Source organism: Euprymna scolopes, chromosome 10 (assembly GCF_053919585.1).
Source record: "Euprymna scolopes isolate OS-2025 chromosome 10, ASM5391958v1, whole genome shotgun sequence".
Taxonomy (NCBI): Eukaryota; Metazoa; Mollusca; class Cephalopoda; order Sepiida; family Sepiolidae; genus Euprymna; species Euprymna scolopes.
This window is the reverse complement of record NC_136491.1, coordinates 161,528,074-161,552,936: the sequence shown is the minus strand read 5'-3', so window position 1 is coordinate 161,552,936 and position 24,863 is coordinate 161,528,074. Positions and strand designations below refer to the sequence as shown.

The 24,863-nt window shown below is 36.2% G+C and overlaps 1 protein-coding gene across 12 annotated transcripts in view; it reads right to left on the bottom strand.

Moving 5' to 3' along the window:
- Positions 1-24,863, bottom strand: part of LOC145286342 (microtubule-actin cross-linking factor 1, isoforms 6/7-like) — a 770,369-nt gene that overhangs the window by 489,661 nt on the left and 255,845 nt on the right. For all 12 annotated transcript variants that reach the window (XM_080135266.1, XM_080135265.1, XM_080135270.1 and 9 more), the window contains exon 5: positions 6,469-6,579. In XM_080135266.1, the coding sequence (XP_079991392.1) occupies positions 6,469-6,579 (111 nt within the window). The remainder of the gene's footprint in view (positions 1-6,468; positions 6,580-24,863) is intronic.

Sequence of the window (24,863 nt, the reverse complement as noted above, 5' to 3'; positions counted from 1 at the left end):
GAGAGAGAGACAGAGGAAAACGAAGAGAGAGAGAGACAGAGGAAAACGAAGAGAGAGAGAGACAGAGGAAAACGAAGAGAGAGAGAGACAGAGGAAAACGAAGAGAGAGAGAGACAGAGGAAAACGAAGAGAGAGAGAGAGACAGAGGAAAACGAAGAGAGAGAGAGAGACAGAGGAAAACGAAGAGAGAGAGAGAGACAGAGGAAAACGAAGAGAGAGAGAGAGACAGAGGAAAACGAAGAGAGAGAGAGAGACAGAGGAAAACGAAGAGAGAGAGAGACAGAGGAAAACGAAGAGAGAGAGAGACAGAGGAAAACGAAGAGAGAGAGAGACAGAGGAAAACGAAGAGAGAGAGAGACAGAGGAAAACGAAGAGAGAGAGAGACAGAGGAAAACGAAGAGAGAGAGAGACAGAGGAAAACGAAGAGAGAGAGAGAGACAGAGGAAAACGAAGAGAGAGAGAGACAGAGGAAAACGAAGAGAGAGAGAGACAGAGGAAAACGAAGAGAGAGAGAGACAGAGGAAAACGAAGAGAGAGAGAGACAGAGGAAAACGAAGAGAGAGAGAGACAGAGGAAAACGAAGAGAGAGAGAGAGACAGAGGAAAACGAAGAGAGAGAGAGAGACAGAGGAAAACGAAGAGAGAGAGAGAGACAGAGGAAAACGAAGAGAGAGAGAGAGACAGAGGAAAACGAAGAGAGAGAGACAGAGGAAAACGAAGAGAGAGAGACAGAGGAAAACGAAGAGAGAGAGACAGAGGAAAACGAAGAGAGAGAGACAGAGGAAAACGAAGAGAGAGAGACAGAGGAAAACGAAGAGAGAGAGACAGAGGAAAACGAAGAGAGAGAGACAGAGGAAAACGAAGAGAGAGAGACAGAGGAAAACGAAGAGAGAGAGACAGAGGAAAACGAAGAGAGAGAGACAGAGGAAAACGAAGAGAGAGAGACAGAGGAAAACGAAGAGAGAGAGACAGAGGAAAACGAAGAGAGAGAGACAGAGGAAAACGAAGAGAGAGAGACAGAGGAAAACGAAGAGAGAGAGACAGAGGAAAACGAAGAGAGAGAGACAGAGGAAAACGAAGAGAGAGAGACAGAGGAAAACGAAGAGAGAGAGACAGAGGAAAACGAAGAGAGAGAGACAGAGGAAAACGAAGAGAGAGAGACAGAGGAAAACGAAGAGAGAGAGACAGAGGAAAACGAAGAGAGAGAGACAGAGGAAAACGAAGAGAGAGAGACAGAGGAAAACGAAGAGAGAGAGACAGAGGAAAACGAAGAGAGAGAGACAGAGGAAAACGAAGAGAGAGAGACAGAGGAAAACGAAGAGAGAGAGACAGAGGAAAACGAAGAGAGAGAGACAGAGGAAAACGAAGAGAGAGAGACAGAGGAAAACGAAGAGAGAGAGACAGAGGAAAACGAAGAGAGAGAGACAGAGGAAAACGAAGAGAGAGAGACAGAGGAAAACGAAGAGAGAGAGACAGAGGAAAACGAAGAGAGAGAGACAGAGGAAAACGAAGAGAGAGAGACAGAGGAAAACGAAGAGAGAGAGACAGAGGAAAACGAAGAGAGAGAGACAGAGGAAAACGAAGAGAGAGAGACAGAGGAAAACGAAGAGAGAGAGACAGAGGAAAACGAAGAGAGAGAGACAGAGGAAAACGAAGAGAGAGAGACAGAGGAAAACGAAGAGAGAGAGACAGAGGAAAACGAAGAGAGAGAGACAGAGGAAAACGAAGAGAGAGAGACAGAGGAAAACGAAGAGAGAGAGACAGAGGAAAACGAAGAGAGAGAGACAGAGGAAAACGAAGAGAGAGAGACAGAGGAAAACGAAGAGAGAGAGACAGAGGAAAACGAAGAGAGAGAGACAGAGGAAAACGAAGAGAGAGAGAGACAGAGGAAAACGAAGAGAGAGAGACAGAGGAAAACGAAGAGAGAGAGACAGAGGAAAACGAAGAGAGAGAGACAGAGGAAAACGAAGAGAGAGAGACAGAGGAAAACGAAGAGAGAGAGACAGAGGAAAACGAAGAGAGAGAGACAGAGGAAAACGAAGAGAGAGAGACAGAGGAAAACGAAGAGAGAGAGACAGAGGAAAACGAAGAGAGAGAGACAGAGGAAAACGAAGAGAGAGAGACAGAGGAAAACGAAGAGAGAGAGACAGAGGAAAACGAAGAGAGAGAGAGACAGAGGAAAACGAAGAGAGAGAGACAGAGGAAAACGAAGAGAGAGAGACAGAGGAAAACGAAGAGAGAGAGACAGAGGAAAACGAAGAGAGAGAGACAGAGGAAAACGAAGAGAGAGAGACAGAGGAAAACGAAGAGAGAGAGACAGAGGAAAACGAAGAGAGAGAGAGACAGAGGAAAACGAAGAGAGAGAGACAGAGGAAAACGAAGAGAGAGAGAGACAGAGGAAAACGAAGAGAGAGAGACAGAGGAAAACGAAGAGAGAGAGACAGAGGAAAACGAAGAGAGAGAGACAGAGGAAAACGAAGAGAGAGAGACAGAGGAAAACGAAGAGAGAGAGACAGAGGAAAACGAAGAGAGAGAGACAGAGGAAAACGAAGAGAGAGAGACAGAGGAAAACGAAGAGAGAGAGACAGAGGAAAACGAAGAGAGAGAGACAGAGGAAAACGAAGAGAGAGAGACAGAGGAAAACGAAGAGAGAGAGACAGAGGAAAACGAAGAGAGAGAGACAGAGGAAAACGAAGAGAGAGAGACAGAGGAAAACGAAGAGAGAGAGACAGAGGAAAACGAAGAGAGAGAGACAGAGGAAAACGAAGAGAGAGAGACAGAGGAAAACGAAGAGAGAGAGACAGAGGAAAACGAAGAGAGAGAGACAGAGGAAAACGAAGAGAGAGAGACAGAGGAAAACGAAGAGAGAGAGACAGAGGAAAACGAAGAGAGAGAGACAGAGGAAAACGAAGAGAGAGAGACAGAGGAAAACGAAGAGAGAGAGACAGAGGAAAACGAAGAGAGAGAGACAGAGGAAAACGAAGAGAGAGAGACAGAGGAAAACGAAGAGAGAGAGAGACAGAGGAAAACGAAGAGAGAGAGAGACAGAGGAAAACGAAGAGAGAGAGAGACAGAGGAAAACGAAGAGAGAGAGAGAGACAGAGGAAAACGAAGAGAGAGAGAGACAGAGGAAAACGAAGAGAGAGAGACAGAGGAAAACGAAGAGAGAGAGACAGAGGAAAACGAAGAGAGAGAGACAGAGGAAAACGAAGAGAGAGAGACAGAGGAAAACGAAGAGAGAGAGAGACAGAGGAAAACGAAGAGAGAGAGACAGAGGAAAACGAAGAGAGAGAGACAGAAGAAAACGAAGAGAGAGAGACAGAGGAAAACGAAGAGAGAGAGACAGAGGAAAACGAAAAGGGACAGAGAGTGTGTGTGTGTGAGAGAGAGAGAGAGAGAGAGAGAGAGAGAGAGAGAGAGAGAGAGAGAGAGAGAGAGAGAGAGAGAGTAAAGGCATCCAATGTATTTCTATCGCAACGCCGCAGCCGCACTTGTTTGTTTGTTTTTTTTTCTACAACAAGCAAAATGTCTTGGAATATTTACAAACAATTGATGGCATGAAGAGGGAAACCCCCGCGTTACAACCACAACATTTACTGCGACGACAACAACGACAACAACGACGACGCCTGATTCCGCGTCATGTGCTTTTGTCCTTCACACCGGCACCACCAGTTTTTAGACCGGATGAGCAATTTCGCTTAACCTCCACCCCCGGGCATTTTGCTGTGTCTGTGTGTTTGGAGATTTCCTGCCAAGCACTTGTAACTTCGCGATGGGAGGAGCGAGGGCGATGCCGATCAATTCGCACCGTCATTTTCGGAATTAGTCAAGATAAAAATATGCAGAATGTGAAAAGCTTCAGGTTTTCCCATGCTTTTATTGCCATCTCCTCCTCCTCCTCCTCCTCCTCCTCCTCCTCCTCCTCCTCCTTAGTGACAGCTATCTCTCGCCAGTAAATGCATTCGTCTTTTTTTTTTTAATTTATTTTTTATTTTATTTTAAGGGAAATGACAATAACGAGCAAATAATTTGTGCCGATTTGTCTCCTATGAACTGAGAAGCTATTTTGTATGCAGTGAGTCGATATTGGCAGAGGTCAGCTATAAAGTTCAATCATATATATAATTAGTTAAAGAAACCATTTCTCATGGTCAAAGCCCATTAATTCCAGAAATGTAAAGTTTCCCAAAATATGTGACCGTAATCGCCCTCGTTTTATAATAATACGGGGTCTATGTTCATGTCAGCAAAGACACACACACACACACACATATATATGTTGTGTTCAGAAAAGAGCAATTTCTGTAGAAAATTTAATGCTCAATGAAGAGCAAAGCATGAATAAAAGCTTAGAGATATACAATGAAAATTGGCTAAATTTTAGGTTTTTTCTTTTTTCAGCACATATCAGATATACATCAGATATATACATCAGATACATGTATATGTATGCTGGACAAGTAATTATAAAAGCAACTGAACTCATGAAAAAGAATTTCAAAAACAATCTTGCAAATATACCAGGTGAACCAAGTGCAAGAAAGATTCAAACAATCGTACTTCAAAGGACGACCAGAATCTTAAGATATTTCGATTGGAATATCTCAGTTAGCGGGTGAATGTTTGGCATCTGGTAGGATGCCCCATCACCAGCTTAAAAGAGAACTGATAAGAAAATTTTTAAAATACCCATCACGAAAATTATTTCTCGAAACAATAGTTTTGTACACATTTTTATGCCCTCTTACAGAATAAAAGCAAAGACGTAATTATACTAAACCTTATGTCTAGAATCCTTAAATAAAAAAACATCACATAATTATGATTATAAAAAGGTATTCACTTGGAATTTCAAATAGGAAGTGTGTGTGTGGGGGGTGTAATAATATACTAGCAAACATATTGAAACAAATTTTATTATACATAAAATATTTTAAATCAATATTTTTTTTAATTATTTATAAACTTCCGAGAAATAGGTGTCATTGATTCCAAGGAATGAATGCGTTAAATTAAAAATGTTATTTAAAATAAAATGTTGGAAGCATGTGGTTGCGGTGAAAAGAAAATACGGAGGGTGTTTAGTTCTCTTCCACTGCAACAACTTAGACACCAGGACCGGAAAGTCGAATTGAGAAGTCAGTGCCCCACAGAAAGGGAACTCTGATATGCAAAAAGTGCTTGGGCAGCCCCGTCGGCATTTCCCAGTGAGTAGCGATAAACTAACCTCTTCTCAAAGAAAGAAAGCAAAGCCTGGATGAGTGGACACCCTAGAACTGCACAGAACTAAAACTCCGCCACAAAATCAATAGGGACCGGATCATTACAGGAATGGTCTAATCTCTTGATTTTGAAGGCCAGGATAAAGATCCAAAGCTAAGTAAGCATGCGAAGAGATGCTGTTTTAATACGTTATGAAAAAAAAAAAAAAAAAAGAAAATGCAAACATGTCCTGTAAATAGTACTGGAACGTTAAAAGTCTTTAAACGGACTCAAAGAACTCCGACTTGTTTATATAAAAAACGACCATAAAATACATTTCAATAAAAAATATGAAAAATAAAGTTGGCCAGCCATTTTTATGATTGTAATTATATCGGCTCACTTTCATCTTTCAGTCCGATTCGGAATCGGTATACAATTTCGAACGGAACCCTTTATTTAATCCACAAGGATAACATCCTTTTGTTCCGTTATCTATGACTGGATAGAAATCCTAAGTAATTCGCAGTTGTATTTTAAGTGGCACCCGTACTGAGGATTGAACCTTCACACCTCCCCAGAAGAATAACTTTACAACTGAATTTTACAAAGTAAACATTGTGAAAATAACAATCAAGATGAGAACAATAGTTCGAAAAATTAATCATATAAAAAATTCAAAATCACAAAAATCAATCTCTGAAAGAAGGCCTGTGTAATGAATACATTGAAGGCACAGTTTCTCAATCACCAACCTCACTTCTGTTCCGACATTGTTTAAGTTCAGTGTCAAGAAGAAATCAAATGCAGAGATAAACGAAGAATGACTGTGCCATTTTGGAGTTTTTCTTTTAAGACTGGTTGCTAAACAGGTTTTAAAAAATAGCCAACCTAATAGCTGGATGAGGAGAAGAAAGTTCATATCTTCATCAATGCTTTCAAATATTGTTCTTTTTTTTTACGGATAGGTCCTCTCCTTAACTAATGACTAGCATATACTTTTCATTATTTTGATTTGAGTATATATCCGTTAACATCTTATGTTTTTACATAGACGGATGTTGATTAAGTGTGTCTGTGTTGGACATATACCCAAGAGTCAAAAGAATGAAAGAATATTCTGTTCTCATTGCCCTACTAATGGCACATCGTATTCGCAAATGGTGACCAATCTTAGTACTGATTGAAGCTAACATTACTTTGCTTCAGTGATCAGTCAAAAACAACCACACACATTCTCATATTTATTCCGCCACCCACTTACCTTATGCAGTCGTGTGGCAATGTCAAGGTCCTGACCCCGGTAAACACTCTCAAACACTTTGGGGCGTTGGATCAGGTAACACGCCCTATCAGAAATTTCTTTTTCAACATTCTGAAAAGAAAAAGAAAAAAAAAAAAGAAAATGAAATATTGGATTTTATAGTTTCGTATTAATACTGACATTTTTACGAGTATCCTCATAATAGTTAAGTTTTGTTTATTGCTTATTGCCTGGGGCGGCTCTATTGGAGAATGGCGACGGAGCTGTCCAGCCATTTTTACTCTCCAGACTACTCTTCCTCCAGTGTGGTGACTCTTCAAGCCAGCTTTCTGACCTATGTGTCACATCTTTCCGCCATTGGAGGTAAATATCCCTAATACAATACTAACATGTAATCTTGGCCCATATCCTATCAAATAGATGCGATTTATTTTATATTTTACATTTCAATAAATATTCAATTAATAAGAAATAAAATGATTTAATGCATAAGTATCAAAATTAAGACGTGGTGAAACATACAATTCTTTCATTCGTAAATTCATATAAAAGCTGCAGGAATTGTCAAACATTAATAATCACTTACAGGACCCGTGGAAATTCCACAAGATGAGAATATTTAATCAATTATTTTCTAGATAGCGCAAGAAATTATACTATTTGGACAGAAAAACTAATAAAATGCAACAAACATGTTTAACATTTTTATGAAAATCGTGTCTATTGTAAATATAGAAGTGACCAAAATTAGATAAAAATTATAAATATTAAAACTTAGAAAGTAATATTGTGCTATATAGTTCAATAGAAATAAGATGATACTGTAAGAGACAAATTTGAATTTACTGCTACAGTCCAACACATCTAGGTAGACAATGTTCTTTTTTCCCTATGTTTCTTTCATGTTTCATTTTATTATGTAACGTGTCATTGACTTCTTCGATGAAAGACCGCTACACGTCGAAATTACGTGTTCCTTTCTCACGTCATTGCAACAATGATCATATTATTATAATATTCGAAAACGAGGCTACATAAGAGAGATTACTCATTATTGTCTAACGTTGCCAGATTGGCTTTTTAAGAGCTAAATTTCACGAATTTAACCTTTCTGAAGCAGTTTGATCATCAAAAATTGTATTTGGCCTTTTTCAAAGCGTAAAGTACAGATTAAGGAAAGAACAAACAGAATATTATATTGATAGAAATCTATTGTAAAAAACATTCAACTAATAATAATATTATCAATAATAATGAACAAAGTCAATTATTATGAGGGAACATTTTCCTTATAAAAAATATTATGTCACTGAGAAAACTAAGGATGGCCTGGGTGAAAACTCCAAGCGAGAACACATCAATAATAACTTCTGAATAAACTAATTTAATTTTCGATCTATATAACAACCAGCATGTATGCCCGGCGTTGCCCGCGTGTTTGGAGGGGTATGTTGAATAAAAAAGAAAAAAAAGCGGTCAATTTTTTTTAATTTGGCCCCTATTATGACCCCTTAACATTTATTGTTTGGGGCTTGCATCAAGTTATTAAGTTAGATCTATGTCCAAGGAACCTATATCTAAAATTTCAAGTGTGTAGACACAAAATTGTCGGGAGAGTTTGGTAGAGTTCTCAAAAATCAAATCGTTGAACTTTGACCCCTTAGCAGCAAAATTTCTGGCCGAAAACCGACCCCAAAGATTTTCCCAAATTTCAGTACCTTGTATATCAAATTTCGAGTATGTAGACTAAAAATTGACAGAGTTATTGCGTAGAGAAATGTACACAGACTGACAGACACGTTCACTTTTATAGATATATAGATAAACTATAGCAATTTCATGTTCAAAAGCACTTTTATCACCACCTCTTTTTTTTAAAGAGGAGATCACTTGATCGAAAAGTAAAATACACAATAAGAATGTTAAAAAAACAAACACATCTGATATGTTGCGATTTCGAACGTGAAACTAAAATACACTTCCTTGTCCACCGAGCGAGGATCACAGTGTAATATCTGTTCTCTCTAAAGTAGTGGTTTGCAACCAGTGTGCCACGGAATAATTACTAGTGTGCCTCAAAGAAACTAACTAGAAGTCGTTTAATTTTATTTTGTTTAATAAAGACGTTTAATTTTTGTATCCGTAATGATATCGCTTAATTCAAAACCATCGAATTTCTGAAATCTAAACGTTTCACGCAACTGTTTTTTTACAATTTATATTAATGATGGGACGGTTAATCAAAATTAATCAAAAAGTTTTCAAAGTATTGGGAATCAGCATCGAACCTGAATAATTCAGACCCGATTTGTATACCAAAATGATTCCTAAATACACAGGTTGTAAGACAAAAAAGTCCATTTCAAACTGATCAAACTTGAAGTATAAATTCTTTCATCTGAATGCATTCTAACTCTTGTTAGTTGCATTAATTATAAAAAAAAATTAATTAAAAATTGAACTGATTGTTAGATCGTATAAAACCACTTTAATACATTGTTACCTAGCATATTGTAAATGTTTTATTGCAAAAAAAGCTTTATGGGTAGAAAATATTAATTTGGGGGGGGGGGATTGTTGTGCCGCTAAAATTTTTAATATTTTTTAATTTTAATGGTGTGCCGCAATGTAAAAAAGATTGGGAACCACTGGCTTAAAGCCTGTACCATATCATGGGATCTCCGTTCCTATCAAACATCCATAGAGTATCTGTATTTCACACACTCCTATAAAAGTTTTAAAGATATACATTAGACAAAACCTACACCTTCCTCTCGTTACGGTGCGTCCATTCCTCCTCAGCCCAGATTCAATCCTACAGTAAAGAACAGAACACAACAACGCCCCCTTTCTCTGGAACTGAAAACATTTGAATAAACTGTCCAAGAGAGTCGGCAACATTGCGCGAAAGGTTGAGAGCACGACACAAACCCTTCTTGTTTCGTTGACTTAACGGCCGGTCGAGAACAAAAACGAGTTTGTGTCGTAAACAGTGAATGACATTTGCTTTGTAACCTTAGACCAATGACAGGAGAGGGGATGGTGGGTATCCTAACAAAACAACTTTATTTTTATAAGGATGGAATTGAGGGGAAAACTTATGTCGACAAACAAAAAAGGGGAAAGTTTCTTTCTTATTCACAGATTTAAGATTCTTCTAATGAATTGTTTTATATCTCCAACCCGATTTTATAATTCAGTGCTCTTTGTTTAAATAAATGGAGATCTCGGACAATCGACCATATTTATATTAAGATTTTATTTATTTAGTACGTAGCTGACAATAGTTTCTTCTCACGAATTGCGTTTGATTATATATACTCTCCAACACTATTCTATAATTCTGTGCTCTTTGTTTAAACAAACGGAACTGCCGGGCAATTGGCAATGTATACATTGAGATTTTGATTATTGAATTATTCTCAGCACGTGCAGGATAATACTTAATTTGTTAGAAGCGTTGTTTGTCATGCAGAAGGTTAATTTGTCGGTTTAACCAGCATATCGACCTTCTTTGAGTCATTAAATGCTGTAGATAAGATTTTGTTTCTTTTTTTAATAATTTTTGTTGTATTTTAAGTTGATTGTTTTCTGTATTTGTTATCTTCGGATGCTTTGTTGTTTTTAAAGTTGGTTACCACTAAGAATATTCGCGTGATGTTTCTATGTTAGTAGTTTGAGAGGGATTTATATTTTGAGGTGGAGAATCGTGGAGAGGAATTTATATTTTGTGGCGGCTCTTTAAAAAGTTTAATATATTATTAGGGTTTCCTTTTTCAAAGAGGTATTTTAGATTTCGATCTTGCAAAAGTGTTTACGAATTTATGCGAGATCATGACAGTTCAGCAAGAAATGTTTCACCGTATAGGGCTTGCGACATGTTATACACTTGGGAAGTTCTTCATTTTTTTAATATAAAGAAGCGAGTTATATATGCGTGTCCTATCCGATTACGTGATAGGATTACTTTTCGTGATGTTTTGATGTCTGACAGTTGTTTTTTTAAGTATAAGTTTTATTTTATATACTTTGTTGTGTTGACAGTTGTTCCAGTTTTTTTGCCATTTCTTAGAAAGAAATTCATTTACTAAAAGGTTTGTAATCAGTGTATGGGATCTTTAAGCAGAAGGTAGAGTTTTTGGGCTGAAGCATTTATTAATCTGGCCACACTGATACAGAAAATGTGTCAGTGAATGACACAGATATTTATCTGTTAGAGTTAAGTAAAGTTAGATATGTAGAAAGAGAGTGTGTGAGAGATATGGAAAAATAATATATGGAGAAAGAAAATTAATCGAAGGTTGAAAGTAGACAAGGATTGCTTTATGATTATTAATTAGGTACGTGCAAAAATGAACGTCCGTTCCCTAAAATGCATGAACATTTTAACTCCTCCCTTCGTTTAAAATTTCAGAAAAATTCAAGAAATCAACCAATTTTAATGAAACTTTCAGTATTTATTAATTACCGATCACAGAATATTAATGTACCTATTGTTTTTGAAAAAACCTCAGTGAAAATGTATTTTTGTAAACAAAAATACATTTGTTAAAGTTTTAAGTACTAAATAAAGACATGGATTTTTTTATAACAAAAAAGCATTGTAGAGGTTAAAAATTAATTTTTTTTTAATATTTCAGGAACATTATGAGAAAATAAGCCTGTAAAGTCCGTGTTAACAAAATAGATATAACTCTAGGAAAAATTGAATTATCGAACTATCACTATTATTGAATTAAGCATTGTTTATTTAATATTTTTTACCAGAAAAATGATTAAAAAATATTCTTCCCAAAATTTTAAATGTAATATATCTTTCTTGTACGCAAACATCAGCGTAAGTATTATTTTTTATAATTTTGAAAAAAAAAAAAAAAATGAAAAATTGAGATTCCGGATCAATAAAAAAATTAAAAACTAGTATTATTTTTAATCAGATTTAATTAAGACAAATACAGATGGACAAAACTAACAAAACAAAGGAAACAGCCTGGATTTGCATCTTATTCGCCGTATTTTTTAAAATTATTGTTTTGGTTTACTTTTTCAATTAATAAATTTTCAGTGAAATCAGTAATTTTAATTGACCCTTTTCACACTTAAAATGCCCTTTTATATTATTTTAAAAAGAATTAATTTAATTTATTGTTACAACACGTTCGAGAATAAACAGAGTCATCACGTAAAAATGTGAATAAATATTCTAATTAAATAAGCACTTTTTATTACGAACAAATTAATATTTTTTATAATCTTCAAAAATATAGAAATAATGTTTCAATTCCTCTGCCAATTTTAAACTAAAATTAACTTTCTGACATTTTCGGCTTTCGTAGCACTTATACGCGACACCTTTTCGTTTGTTTTGATAGTGTAAATCCGGACCTGTTACTAAACTTTCGCTTTTTTTTTGGGGGGGGGGGTAATTAAGCTATTTTTTTTTTTTTTTTTAATTTATTGAATTCAATATCTTAAGACTACTAATTATCTTTGAAATAGTCCCAGAAAACTAATGTTTATCTTTCCAGGGATTTTTACAATGAATTTATTTAACTTCCAAATTTCCGATGTCGCCGTGAAAACATTTTCATTGTAACTTTTCTTTTCACATGTAAAACTATTTTTCTCCTTTTGGAAATTAATTTTATGGTTTAATCTTTCAAATACAATCAAAAAGTACTCGGACCCCCCCCCCCCAAAAAAAAAATAAATAAATAAAAAATAAAATAAAATAAATAAAAAATTATAATCCTTCTGTCAAAACCATGTCCCCTATCAGTTTCCGCCATTAAATGCGCGTACCTATTATTAATACCATTCATTCATTCAGCGTCCATTCCACCCGCTCGCCGCTCAGTAGTTAGGAAAATCACCTTTTAAAATGAAAAGGTGACAGACCAACGAAAATGCTATTTCCAATTTTCAAGCGTGACAGTCATACAGACAAAGGCTCCTTATTGAGGCGCGATCGTGTATCTCAAAGGCAAATAATAACAAAGTGAGTGGGGATGGGGTGGAAAAGACTGCACATTTGTAAATAATGAATGAAACTGCGTCGAGACAGGGAGAGGGGAGGAGAGGTAGACCTTATAATCGCCCCCTTCCCCTCTTTCACTTTATTGTTTGTTTTTAAATAAAGCAACATACCTCGCATGTCAACGTAGAGTCCTCGTCTGGCAACATGAGAATGACACATCGCTTCGGAATGCGTGATGGAATTGTTCCCGAGGAAGCCGGCTGTTTCGATTGAGATGCAAACGGTGACTTACCGACAAGGCAAGGAAAGGGATGGGAAAAATAGCGGGGGCACTTGTTCAAGCTCCCTTCCCTGGACAAGAGAACAATGCATTTTTTACCCCTCTTCTTTACCCTTCCCACATTTCTTCACACAAAAGGAATTTGTAGAATTTCGCATCTCTTCTCGCCCGGCGTTGGAAGGAGGAGAGTCCTCTCTGAAATTGCTGTCAAGTAGTGTCTTTTGCGGTGCCGTTTCTTGGAGTGGGATCGGGGATGGGGTCATGTATGGAAGGAGTAACGGGAAGAATTCCATGTTGCAGGTAAAATCCAAGGCCAGCGCTATAGACCCGCGAATCCGTCATTAAGGCAGGGGAAGGGCGTATGATCGTTTCAGTAGTGCGATGGAGGCCGTCATTTATTCTTACACATTTACTTTAGATGTCGAAAAATACAAAATCGCTTTCAACAATATACCCTCCAATAAAATGAATACACACAGACAGTGAATAAAAAATGCTGGGGTTAGAAACTTTGATGAATAAAAGAAAAATATTAACGAAAAAGTATCTTCATTAGAAAGGTCCCGGATTAAAGATATTTTGCGAAAGAATGGAGTGTTCTCTGGAGGCCGATAGTTGAGCAAAAAAGCTGGGCACATCCACAAGAATATCGTTGAATCAGACGAGTGTTTGAGAAAAGATCAAATGTAAATTTCTATTTTACCACAAAACGCTTTGTATTTTTGTCTTCATAAAACTGATCTAAACCAAATTTCAAATCTAACATACTAAATTCAGATAAGTTATAAGGCCTCAAAATCATCCGATTTTAATTCAGTGCCATAAAATTGACACAAACATAACTTTCAAGGAGCAAAATGTAGACACGCACATACAACACTTGTATATAAAATATATTAGAAGGTTCTTAAAAACTTTGTTCTTTTTCATTAAAAAATAATATTCTTATTATTAGGATTCTTCGGAATGCGAATAATCAATTCTAATCTTAATTCACTTAGTGAAAACTCAGTTAACTTTTATGAAATTTTAACACTCGATAATTTACATCAAATAATGAATATTCCTCAAATGATAATTTGTGTGTAGGCAATGAAGGCATATTGTAACAACCCTTTTAAAAAATTAATTTGCATTAAATTTAATCCACCAATGAAGCAAGATTTTAAAAAAATTCTATTTTTTTTATTACATTTAAGTGTGACATTTTTTTATTACATTTAAGTGTGACATTTTTTTATTACATTTAAGTGTGACATTTTTTTATTACATTTAAGTGTGACATTTTTTTATTACATTTAAGTCTGACATTTTTTTATTACATTTAAGTCTGACATTTTTTTATTACATTTAAGTCTGACATTTTTTTATTACATTTAAGTCTGACATTTTTTTATTACATTTAAGTCTGACATTTTTTTATTACATTTAAGTCTGACATTTTTTTATTACATTTAAGTCTGACATTTTTTTATTACATTTAAGTCTGACATTTTTTTATTACATTTAAGTCTGACATTTTTTTATTACATTTAAGTCTGACATTTTTTTATTACATTTAAGTCTGACATTTTTTTATTACATTTAAGTCTGACATTTTTTTATTACATTTAAGTCTGACATTTTTTTATTACATTTAAGTCTGACATTTTTTTATTACATTTAAGTCTGACATTTTTTTATTACATTTAAGTCTGACATTTTTTTATTACATTTAAGTCTGACATTTTTTTATTACATTTAAGTCTGACATTTTTTTATTACATTTAAGTCTGACATTTTTTTATTACATTTAAGTCTGACATTTTTTTATTACATTTAAGTCTGACATTTTTTATTACATTTAAGTCTGACATTTTTTATTTTGATCAAAATCAGAATAAAGATTGCAGGCATAAGGTCTAGTCGCATTACATTTAAATTTTAATCTTTATAGAGCTGCATAAAAGTGATACAAAACTGCTATTCAGTGAATTAATTTAACCTGTCCCGTGATGGGTAATCGTATTATGTAAACTCAGCTTTTCCTTTTATAAAACCTATTCAATGGCGTTGCACGATTTTCATTCATTTTTCTACTTGGTTGTCTAACAACTGAAATCTGCAGAAACGAATTTGAAAATATACAAAAGTAAAATGATATTCGAAAAAAAGCACTAAATATTTATTTCTGCGCCTGTTAAGCAAGTATCTTTCGGGCGGTCTTAACGAGTGGTTTATAATGAGCCTTGTGGTCCTTATGCTTTGCAACTGAGGCTAGAACTTGCCCCGCGTCTCTCACGGGGTGGTTGATGGCTAGAGACGCGCAAACGCCACCGAACACACGTAATAAAATTTTTTGAAACTAAGTTAAAATCATTTGCCAAATTTAGAAGACCTCGAGAAATACGTGCCAATATTTAAAAATAAAAACTCGCAGAAATTTGATCAGTTTATCAAGAATGCAGCATTTGAAGATCATGGCGATCACCATAGAATGCAAATCATAAATTGTGAAATGAATCCCCCCCCTCTTTAGTATGAAAATTCTGCCCCCCCCGCCAATAAAAACAAAAGAAAAAAAACTACCAAATTTTCTGGCGTACTTCAACTATCATCTATCGTTAAAAAAAAACAAAAACAAAAAAAAAAACATTAATAGGAAAGGAAAATTAACTCCACATTAATATTGCGCAAAGTTCCATGTTTTTCGCACACAACCGTCAGACTAAACGCATCTGATACGTTAATGTTAACTCGATTGGTGGTAAACTTTCTAGATTGGAAATCTACGAATGTTGCAGTCAAATAAAAAGAAACGTATGTGCGCATCTAAGACAGTAACCGGCAATTATTTCCAATGTTATTTCTACTAAATGTGAAACAACATTTATGACTAGCAGGCCGCCCGGCATTATCCGGTCGTAAGATACGCTTAAATATAATATTTTAATTCACGCAGATTAAATATTTATTAATATAGAGACAATTCTCTATTGATGACGAATATTATGTCTTTTTTCTAAACAGTTCACTTCTTATAAAGAAACACTGAGATCGAAACCAAAACCTAAAGACAGCGATTCAAGTACGATTACCATTAGTCCAGCTTGCCACGTCTTTAATGTTTTCAAATCTACTTAATCTTTACATAAAGGAAGCTGTCGTTTGAATGGTTAGCGCATGCGCCGTCATAAAACAGTTGACAAACAGATAAAAATCTGATAACGCCCCAAGTATCAATTTTTTAATTTCCACTCCTTAGCAGTCCTGATGAAAACCGATTAAAGTTTGCCACGTGTCTGAATACCCTATATACCAAATTTAAAGTTTATAGATTAGAAATTCGTTAAGTATGTAGGTTGAGAGTTGTCCTCACACACATTCTCAGTTTTATAGATATATATATTACTTAGAAGAGAAACTACTACTGAGGTACTATGTAGGGGTTTGGGCAGCAAGATGTCGGTTCACGTTACACTTGAACTTCTGCATGTCAGTACATTGGGGGAAGCAGGGACATGGAATGGAATTCCAGAGTCTAGCGGTTCTGGAGTAGAAACTATTGGAGTAGAAAGATATTTTACATCTAGGGATCTCTACTGTGTGGGGGTGGGATTTAGCTGCCTGTCGGGTTTGTCGAGGGTGTCTACGTCGTTGGGGCACAAGTGTCTACAGATCGCCAGAGCATTCACCAATAAAATACTTGTAGAACAGGCAGAGGGATGCAACATTTCGTCGATGGGACAGAGGCTGAAGCTTAGATGCCAGTTCAGGGCCTATCAGATTGGCGACTCTTTCGAACCTTGTCTAGGAGCGAAAGACTAGTAGCAGCTGCACCAAATATGACAGCAATACTCCATACATGAGCGAACGGTGGCCTTATAGAGATACAGGATACTTTCGGGTGTTAGTAGTTTCTAGCATGGTAGAGAGAGCCTACCTTCTTCGCATCGGCCCTGGCAATGCTTTCAATGTAATTGTGCCAACTCATGTTTCCCGTGAACGTTAGGCCGAGGAGTTTGAAAGATGTACTCTCAGATAAAGAGTCACTGGCCATTGCTATTGATGGCAGAGAAGGTTTCTTGTAATTATTGAAGGAAACCAGTTTAGTTTTGGCAGAATTGAATGTGACCATCCATTTTTGTCTCCATTCCACTACAGATTGGAGGTTATCCTCTAGTGTTTTTGCCATTTCTTTAGATATGTGTTCATTAGTTTTCCTGTCGTGCCTGTTATAGAGTGTGGTGTCATCAGCATATATACCCATCTCAAAGGCAATTTTGTCGGGGAGGTCATTTATGAATATTAGGAATAATAGAGGTCCAAGGGAAGACCCCTGAGGCACTCCCACATTTATATCATTGTTTAGATGTACGACCGTCGAGGACAACCTGGATTTTTCTCTTATCTAAGAAGGATTTAATTATGTTAAGTATTCTACCAGTGATACCGTATGATCTAATTTTCCTGAGGAAACCCTCATGCCATACCCTGTCAAATGCCTTAGATATATCTAGAGCTCCCGCTCTGCTTTCTTCCGCTTTGTCCAGTGAATGGTATATACGTTCAGAGATTACAGTGATGATGTCTGCTGTGGAACGGGCTTCTCTAAATCCATATTGTTGGTCAGTCAGAAGTTTAGCATCTGTAAGGTAATGGACTAGAGCATGGTTAATTATGGTCTCAAATATTTTGGCGAAAAGTGGGAGGAGGCTAATGGGGCGATAATTTAATGGGTCAGTTCTTTCGTAAGAATTCTTGAGTTTATATAATTTATTTAGTAATTTCGTTTTTACGATCTTTCTGAGATAAATGTCACCAATGTGACATACTCCTTTTCACACTTTATACCTTGTTTTGTTATGGGTTTATGTTTCGAACAGTATACACTGCGACCTCCATTATCCACGAATTTCGAACTGGACCCTTTATTTAACGCAAGTAAAGGTTTGATCGCCACTTCATCTTTTAGATATCTCGTATCAGTGGGACACATTAGCACAGGACTGCTTAATTGCAAACTACAGTATTGTATTCAAGTCTAATGTCAAATACTGCCTTCCATAAAAGTTCAAATTTTATTCAATTCATTTTCAATCCTCTCGTTGTATTCTTCATCTCAACTAAGAATCTATATTAATAATTGCCCTTAAATTCTTTTTAACCTTGATAATTGGGTACTTATTTATATAAAAAGTTAAAACGATTATGTAATTAAAAGAGATATTAGATCAGCCTGAAGATCAGCTACGTTATTTACTTGCCTCATTCGGTGGCAAAGTTAGACACAAGGTCAGTATACAGTGAGAATACAACTACTTCCCAAAGGATGGGCTTTGGATGGGTGCCAAAATATCAGTGATCAGAGACATCGACATTCCTCATGTAGGCATTTCACGTGATCAACCATAAATCACCTACCCCCAGACTGAACTAATACCCGGGAGAATGATCTGATACTAAACAAAACAGATACTACACTTTGAAATAATCGACAAAACAATTTCCCGGCGTTTTGAAATAGTATCTTTCGATCAGTCATTATCGTCTGTCATTCAGATGATAGTTTCGATCGTTTGGATTTAACAGATTGTTGATAAACTCATTTTAACGTCGCCGAAAAAGTTAATTTGTTTTGTTTGTTTTTTGTGTGGGTGGGTTGGTGGGTTGAGGTGGGGGTTAGCGATGTTTTTGTTCCTGTTCCGGAAAAAAAAGCAGACAGTGATGTCACCATCTGGGTTACTATCGGCATAACCCCGTTCTTTTGTTGCTGACTCTTTTTCCATTACGAATAGAACATCTCTTCAGCGGAGTAACATTTGAGGGAGGGGGGAAGCAAAGAGGAAATAAGAGGGTAGAAATTGGGTGTGGAACAATGAGCCAACTCGGTATCATTCGCATTATTTGTTGAGAGATTTCCGTTAAAATCCCGACCCATCTTACCTGTAAAAAAAGTGGAAGCAAAATGCTATTAATGACAATTGAAGTTAAACGAAATTCGAAGAACACAACTTATATCTGACATAAACGAATGACAAGATTTTTTATGTACCATTTCTAAGTAAAAATCTATCAACGCTAATAAAACGAGAATTTTTTTACTTTATACACAAGACAAGCTGAGCTACTTAACGTTGTCCGGATGTGATTGATAACCAATCAAGAAAAGCAAAACTGCAGAAAGCTATTTTTGGTGGTATGCGACCGGTCTCATCCATTAGTATTTTGAATGCTGGTGACCATTACGGCAGAAAGGTACTGCCAACAAATGGATGAAATGTACCAGAAATTTCGACAACAATACCTAGCATTACTCAGCAGAAAATGCCCAATCGCATGTTGCTAAACCAACCCTGCAAAAGTTGAACGAATCTGGTTACGAAACTGCCCCATCCGCTATACTCTCCAGACCTATTACCTACCGACTCCCACATTTTCAAGCTTCTCGAAAACTTTGTGCGTGAGAAATGCTTCAAAAACCTAAGCGATATCAAAATCGCCGTTAGCGACTTTATCGCCACCAGAACGCAAGGTTTCTACCTTACTGGCATAAATACACTTGTTTTGCGTTGGCAAAAGTGTATTGATTTTGGTGGTGCTTATTTCGATCAATAAATTCTTGTTTGAGATATATATTCATCTACATTTAAAAGTTAAAAATCGCAAGAACTTTATTGTCAACCTGAACGTAATTGTTAATTACTTAAAAAATGTGATATTGCCAGCTATTGCCTTTTTATTTAATTGTAAGAAGCGTCGTAATATGATCGAGTAATAAACAGATTATTCACTAATTAACTCTTTCTCTTACTAAAGGAGTTATCTGGCAGGATATAGATTGGAATTAACGAAATCGATTAGGATGTCTTTATTTAAAAAAAAAAAAAAGACTGAAAATTTCCGTAATTCAATAGTTAGGTAGAATCAAATATCGAATTACCAGTGGATTCGAAAATCTGACTATTATGCGTTATTAAGCTTTCAATAAAATCTGATAGAACGCGATACTGTAATAACACTTTTTAAATATTTATAAACTTCGAAATCTTTCATGGTTGCTCACCAGAGAAGAATGTGTCAAATACTCTGTGAAATTTTTAAAACAAAAATCTCTCCGTATTTTTCTTCATGCGGAGTAGAATTTCACTAGCCTCAAGTCTTTGTGTCGTCTCCATTAGTGATTGACTGCCGTAGAGCAGAGACAATTTTAAACACTGCCCCTGGGCGTAGAAAAGCGCTTCGCACATCACAACGAACACATCTCAACCCCTCGTGAAGACATGGATAAACATCTCCCTCCACATGCTCACATTACACTTCCATGATTTCAACAACGTTTTGTTTTTACTTCGTGAGATGCATTCATAAAATATGCTGTTTATTATTCTGACGTCAGTTTAATAGCAAACAGCAGTAAACAAATAAGAATGGATTGAAGACGAACAGATTTTTCCTTTTTGTGATGAAAAACAAGTAGAGAAAAAAAATGGTGGCCAATTATGAAACGAATGCATGCGCGAGTACATAATACTCTCTCTGCCTCTCTCGTGCATGTGGACAGATAGCTAGCTAGATAGAGTCAGCGATTTTAAATGCACATCCCTATGTGTACACCAATAAAAACAAAGCAAAATATTTAGTAATTCGTTTGTAGAAAATTGTTCAACATCAAAGAAATTCTTTAATCGTTACTGAAAACTAAATTAAAACAGCAGATAAGTAGAAAACTTCATTTGTCGAATAATATAACTCAAAAGTGAGAGTCAAAGCAATTAAGGTGAAGAGTGGAAGTGAAAGTTATTGTAGTTTTAGGGGTTATATACTAATCAGAAGATTTTACTAATTTTACAATAAATTTCATAAAAATATTAAAATATTTTCCAGATGTGGCACAAAACCAAAAAGTGTATAGAGAAGGAGTGTTGAGGGTCGTCCATGTGGATTATTCCTTAAACTAGTCCCAAACACCAAAATACCACATTTACTGTAGACTAAACTACTAAAATATACCCAGATATTTCTGATAATTCTTTTACAAAAACTATAGACAATAAGTCGGAAAAAGCTTCAAAACACTCTAAACTCTAAAATAAAGAAAACTAAGAAAAAATAAACGAACCAAATAAAATTATGTGATAGTCAACCTTCAACTTCAATTCAATTAAATCTTAAAAACTGCGATGTTAAATTGTAAATCTTGTCTTTCTTTACATATAACGTTAGATATATTTATTTATGTGTAAAGGATTTATTCCTAAACTTATTAGTCGACCATTATGACATTATAGACAGTTGCAAAGCATAAGGGGATCAAATGGGCAATATCGTTGTTTATTATAAAAGCGACAATAAAAGAATATACAATTTGTTTCTGAATATTTTGTGCAAGTTTATTAAGTACTGATCAACAACATGTGCGACAAGCAAGAAAGTTCGTATTAACTTATGTGGGATTAACGAAATTGCTAACAAAAGCCAGAGACAGTTCAAGTTTTTATAAAGGATAATTATGGAGGATTTGAAAAGTTTGAAACCATTGATAACGTATTCAAGATATTGGAAGACTCAACGTGGAAGAAATGGCATATTGAAAAATTTGAACGGCAGAAAAGTTCGTGAAATAATGACAATGGTAACTGAGATTTTCTAATCAACTGAACTGGAGACGATAAGCAATCATTCGAATGTGCACAAAATTAAAAAGCGAATAAAAAATGAAACGAAATTGTTTCTGAATTTTTGAGATGATATTTAGTAATTCGTATTATTTGGATTATTCAGATTACCATTCTCATTTTGAGTGCTTTGTTCACAACGTTTCGGCAGATGTAACTGACCTTCAGGTATATCTTGTCGAACTCTGGCAATCTGTAGTAATAAGTAAAAATCTACAGTGATAAATAGCAAGATTGTCTATCTAAAAACAAGCTCCGAGAATTAATATTAGAATTGCTTGAGAAAAAAACAAAAACAAAAAAACAACAAAAAAAACAGGGCGTAATGGATAAAGTACTAGATATTTAGTTCTACGATTGTGAATTACTTCAAACTTCTACCCAGTCATGACTGAGGGAACCTGAACATAGTACATCCATATATTATATAAAAGATTCCCGAGTTCGACAAGATACACCTGAGGAAGGTCGGAGCTTAGATCTGCCATAATGTTGTAAAAATAACACTTAAGATGTGAACAATAGTCCGAATAATTCAAATACGAAAAGGAGGAAATCTACGTTAATATGAAAACGTGAAAAAAAAGTTATGTCCATTTTTTTTTTAATAACTGTCTTAATTTGCGTCATAGAAGAGATTATTTTAGTGCAGCTGCAGGCTTTGCCCGCCTCTCATTGGCTTAGGATTAGCAGACATTAGAATATGACGTAAAATGACAAAAAAATGAAGCGTATTATCTGACGCCATTTTGGATCTTAACCGTAATTACACATTTGGACAAAACCCCAATCATAAAAAAAAAGCTGAAAGGTGGACAGTTACCAATCTATTATTTCTTTAAAACATTTATGAAATCGCAATTTATTTTATTAATATAAAATTTTGATCATTAATTGATTGAAATTAATCAAATTTATTTTAGAATTGTGACATTTATGTGCCAACTCAAAGATTATACGGGGTGGAACGATAAAGTTGTCGCCCTATAAAAAGATGACACGATCCCATTTTCGTTTGATGAAAACTGGTGTTCTTTCTTGTTGCAGACCATCTACTAGTTGGCCAGTTACGTACAAATCCCAAGAGCGATAGGAGCCTTCTATCTTTTCTGAAAGTGACACAATGTTCAACGAACGAGATCGGAGATGCGCCGCTGTACAACTCATGCTCTCTACCGATCCAAGTTATGACAGGACCATTGATAGTACTCTCAAAATGCATCGCTGGACTGCCACGGATAACGGACATGCTCAGTGTGATGAAAACTGAGTTTCCGGCCATGGGTATGGTCTTTGGTGTAGTTTTAAGTGAGGATCACATCATGTCACCCCACATCTTCAAAGTCGGCTTAAAAACCAACACCAAAGTGTACCTGGATGTGCTGAAGAGTGTGATGATTCCCTGGTGCAATCAGGTGGCCGCTGGCAGACCCTGGGTGTGGCAGCAGGACTCGGCGCTAGCCCACAAGTCAAAAGAGAAGGAGTGCTACAACTTTGTATCCTTCTCTCACCGGCCCCCTCCTCCTCCGAACTGAACCCGCTGGACTACTTCATTTGGTCATACGTCGAGAACATCACCAACATGACCTCCCACTTATTTAGTATTCGATGAGCTCCCGCCCGAGCTTGAGGAAAAGGCATGCTCCCAGTTCTGGACCCGTATCGAGGCGGTGATTGAGGCTGAAGGTGGCTACATTGAATAAATGTCAGCTCTACTACAACATCAAGTTATCTGTACTGATCATTTTAATAAAAGTTTAAAAATAAAGCTGTAGTGTTGTTTTCTTTAGGGCGTCACTTTATCGTTTCACCCTGTTTTTTTGTCTGACAATTTTAGTTCATAAGATGATAAACACAAGTAATGTACACGTTCAGATTAAGCTTGTCATTACATTTTCCACTTCAGTTAAATAGAAACGAGCAAGACTCCATGGAAATTCTAATTGATATTCAAATTCTACGGCGCTTTCTGCATCAGTCTGCATAATTTATAGTTATTAATATTCCTATGAGTGCGAAGAAGGGTAAGTTGATTTTTAAATATACAGTTCGAAGTTTTCCAAGTGACCTTAGAATTGAGGCGCTCCGTGCCAGAGATGCGAAGCTGCCATTGACTCGAATATCTGTTTTCTATGGCACTTCATTCTTCCATCGCCACTCTGGCGCAATTGTCCCTTAAAATAACATTGTGTTCACTAGCAAAACACGCGCTACCTGTTTTAGGTATCTTCGGCTATCTGGCACGGAGCACCCCAATTGTGTGCGAGGGGGAAAAATAAAACTGGGAAAATGAGAAATCAAAAAAGAGGGAAACAAAGAAAAACATTTTTGATTTTACAGACAAAATGTTGGCGAAATGGATCTTACGCCTTAATTTTACACACGCACAATATTTAACTTTTTTTTTTTTTTTTTTTACATGGGGGTCACCACTTATCAAGGCCCGGAGGCCACTCAGGGATAAGGGTTATTGCGTGTACAGTAATCAATGAGATAATATTGTAGCAATCATTAGTATTGGAGATTTGATAGAGTGTCTTACTTAAGGGGGCGGTTTGTCAGGAATTTGTTTATGTTGGATTTGAAGACATCCAAGTTGTAGTCAGGTGGGAAACAGGCGAACGGAAGAGAATTCCACAATCGTGCACTTCTGAGAAAGAAGCTCTGCTCATGGAATCTACGTTTGGATTTAGGCACAGATAAAGAGTGAGGAAAATTATTGACAGTAGTTTCAGACAGACGGGTGTTTCTCGTGAAAGATTGGCGAGGGGGGACGAGAGATTGGAGCTCAGACGAGCACTTTCCATGGAAATAACGACAAAACAAAGATAGGCTCGCAACGTCTCTTCTGTGGGAGAGAGGCTGCAGGGAAGAGAAAAGGGCATCCCCCACCAAACCACAAAGTCTATTTTGTACTCTGTCAAGGCAGGATAGGCTGTTTTTAGCAGCTCCTGCCCAGATTTGGCAGCAGTACTCCATCCTTGGACGTACTTGGCTTTTATATAGATAGAGAATTGCATCAGTAGTGAGATATCTTCTGGAGCAGTAGAAGGATCCCACCATTTTCCCAACGTCCCTGGCAACAGATTTTATGTACGTGTTCCATTTTATCTTAATTGTATAAGGCATGTTGGTTGTTTCCAAAAATAAAAAAAAAACAACTAACATGTCTGAGTACGGTCGAAGGACAATCCGAGAGAAATTTTGCACCCCCCCCAAAAAAAAACCCTCAAGATTAGAAAAATAGTCCTATCAATATACGTAATAAAAACAATCAGCCTCATCTCAAAAATTTACAAATTTAAATCCGATGTGATCCGCCTGTATAACAGGAATAAATATTTCTGATCCCGCTTCACGTTCACAGGCAATATGAATTGGAACAAATACATTAAGTACATTTCCAAGATTGCTACAAAGAAGGCGGTTTCTTCCTACCCTGCTTAAAATTACTCACATCTGAGAGTATCCAATACATCTG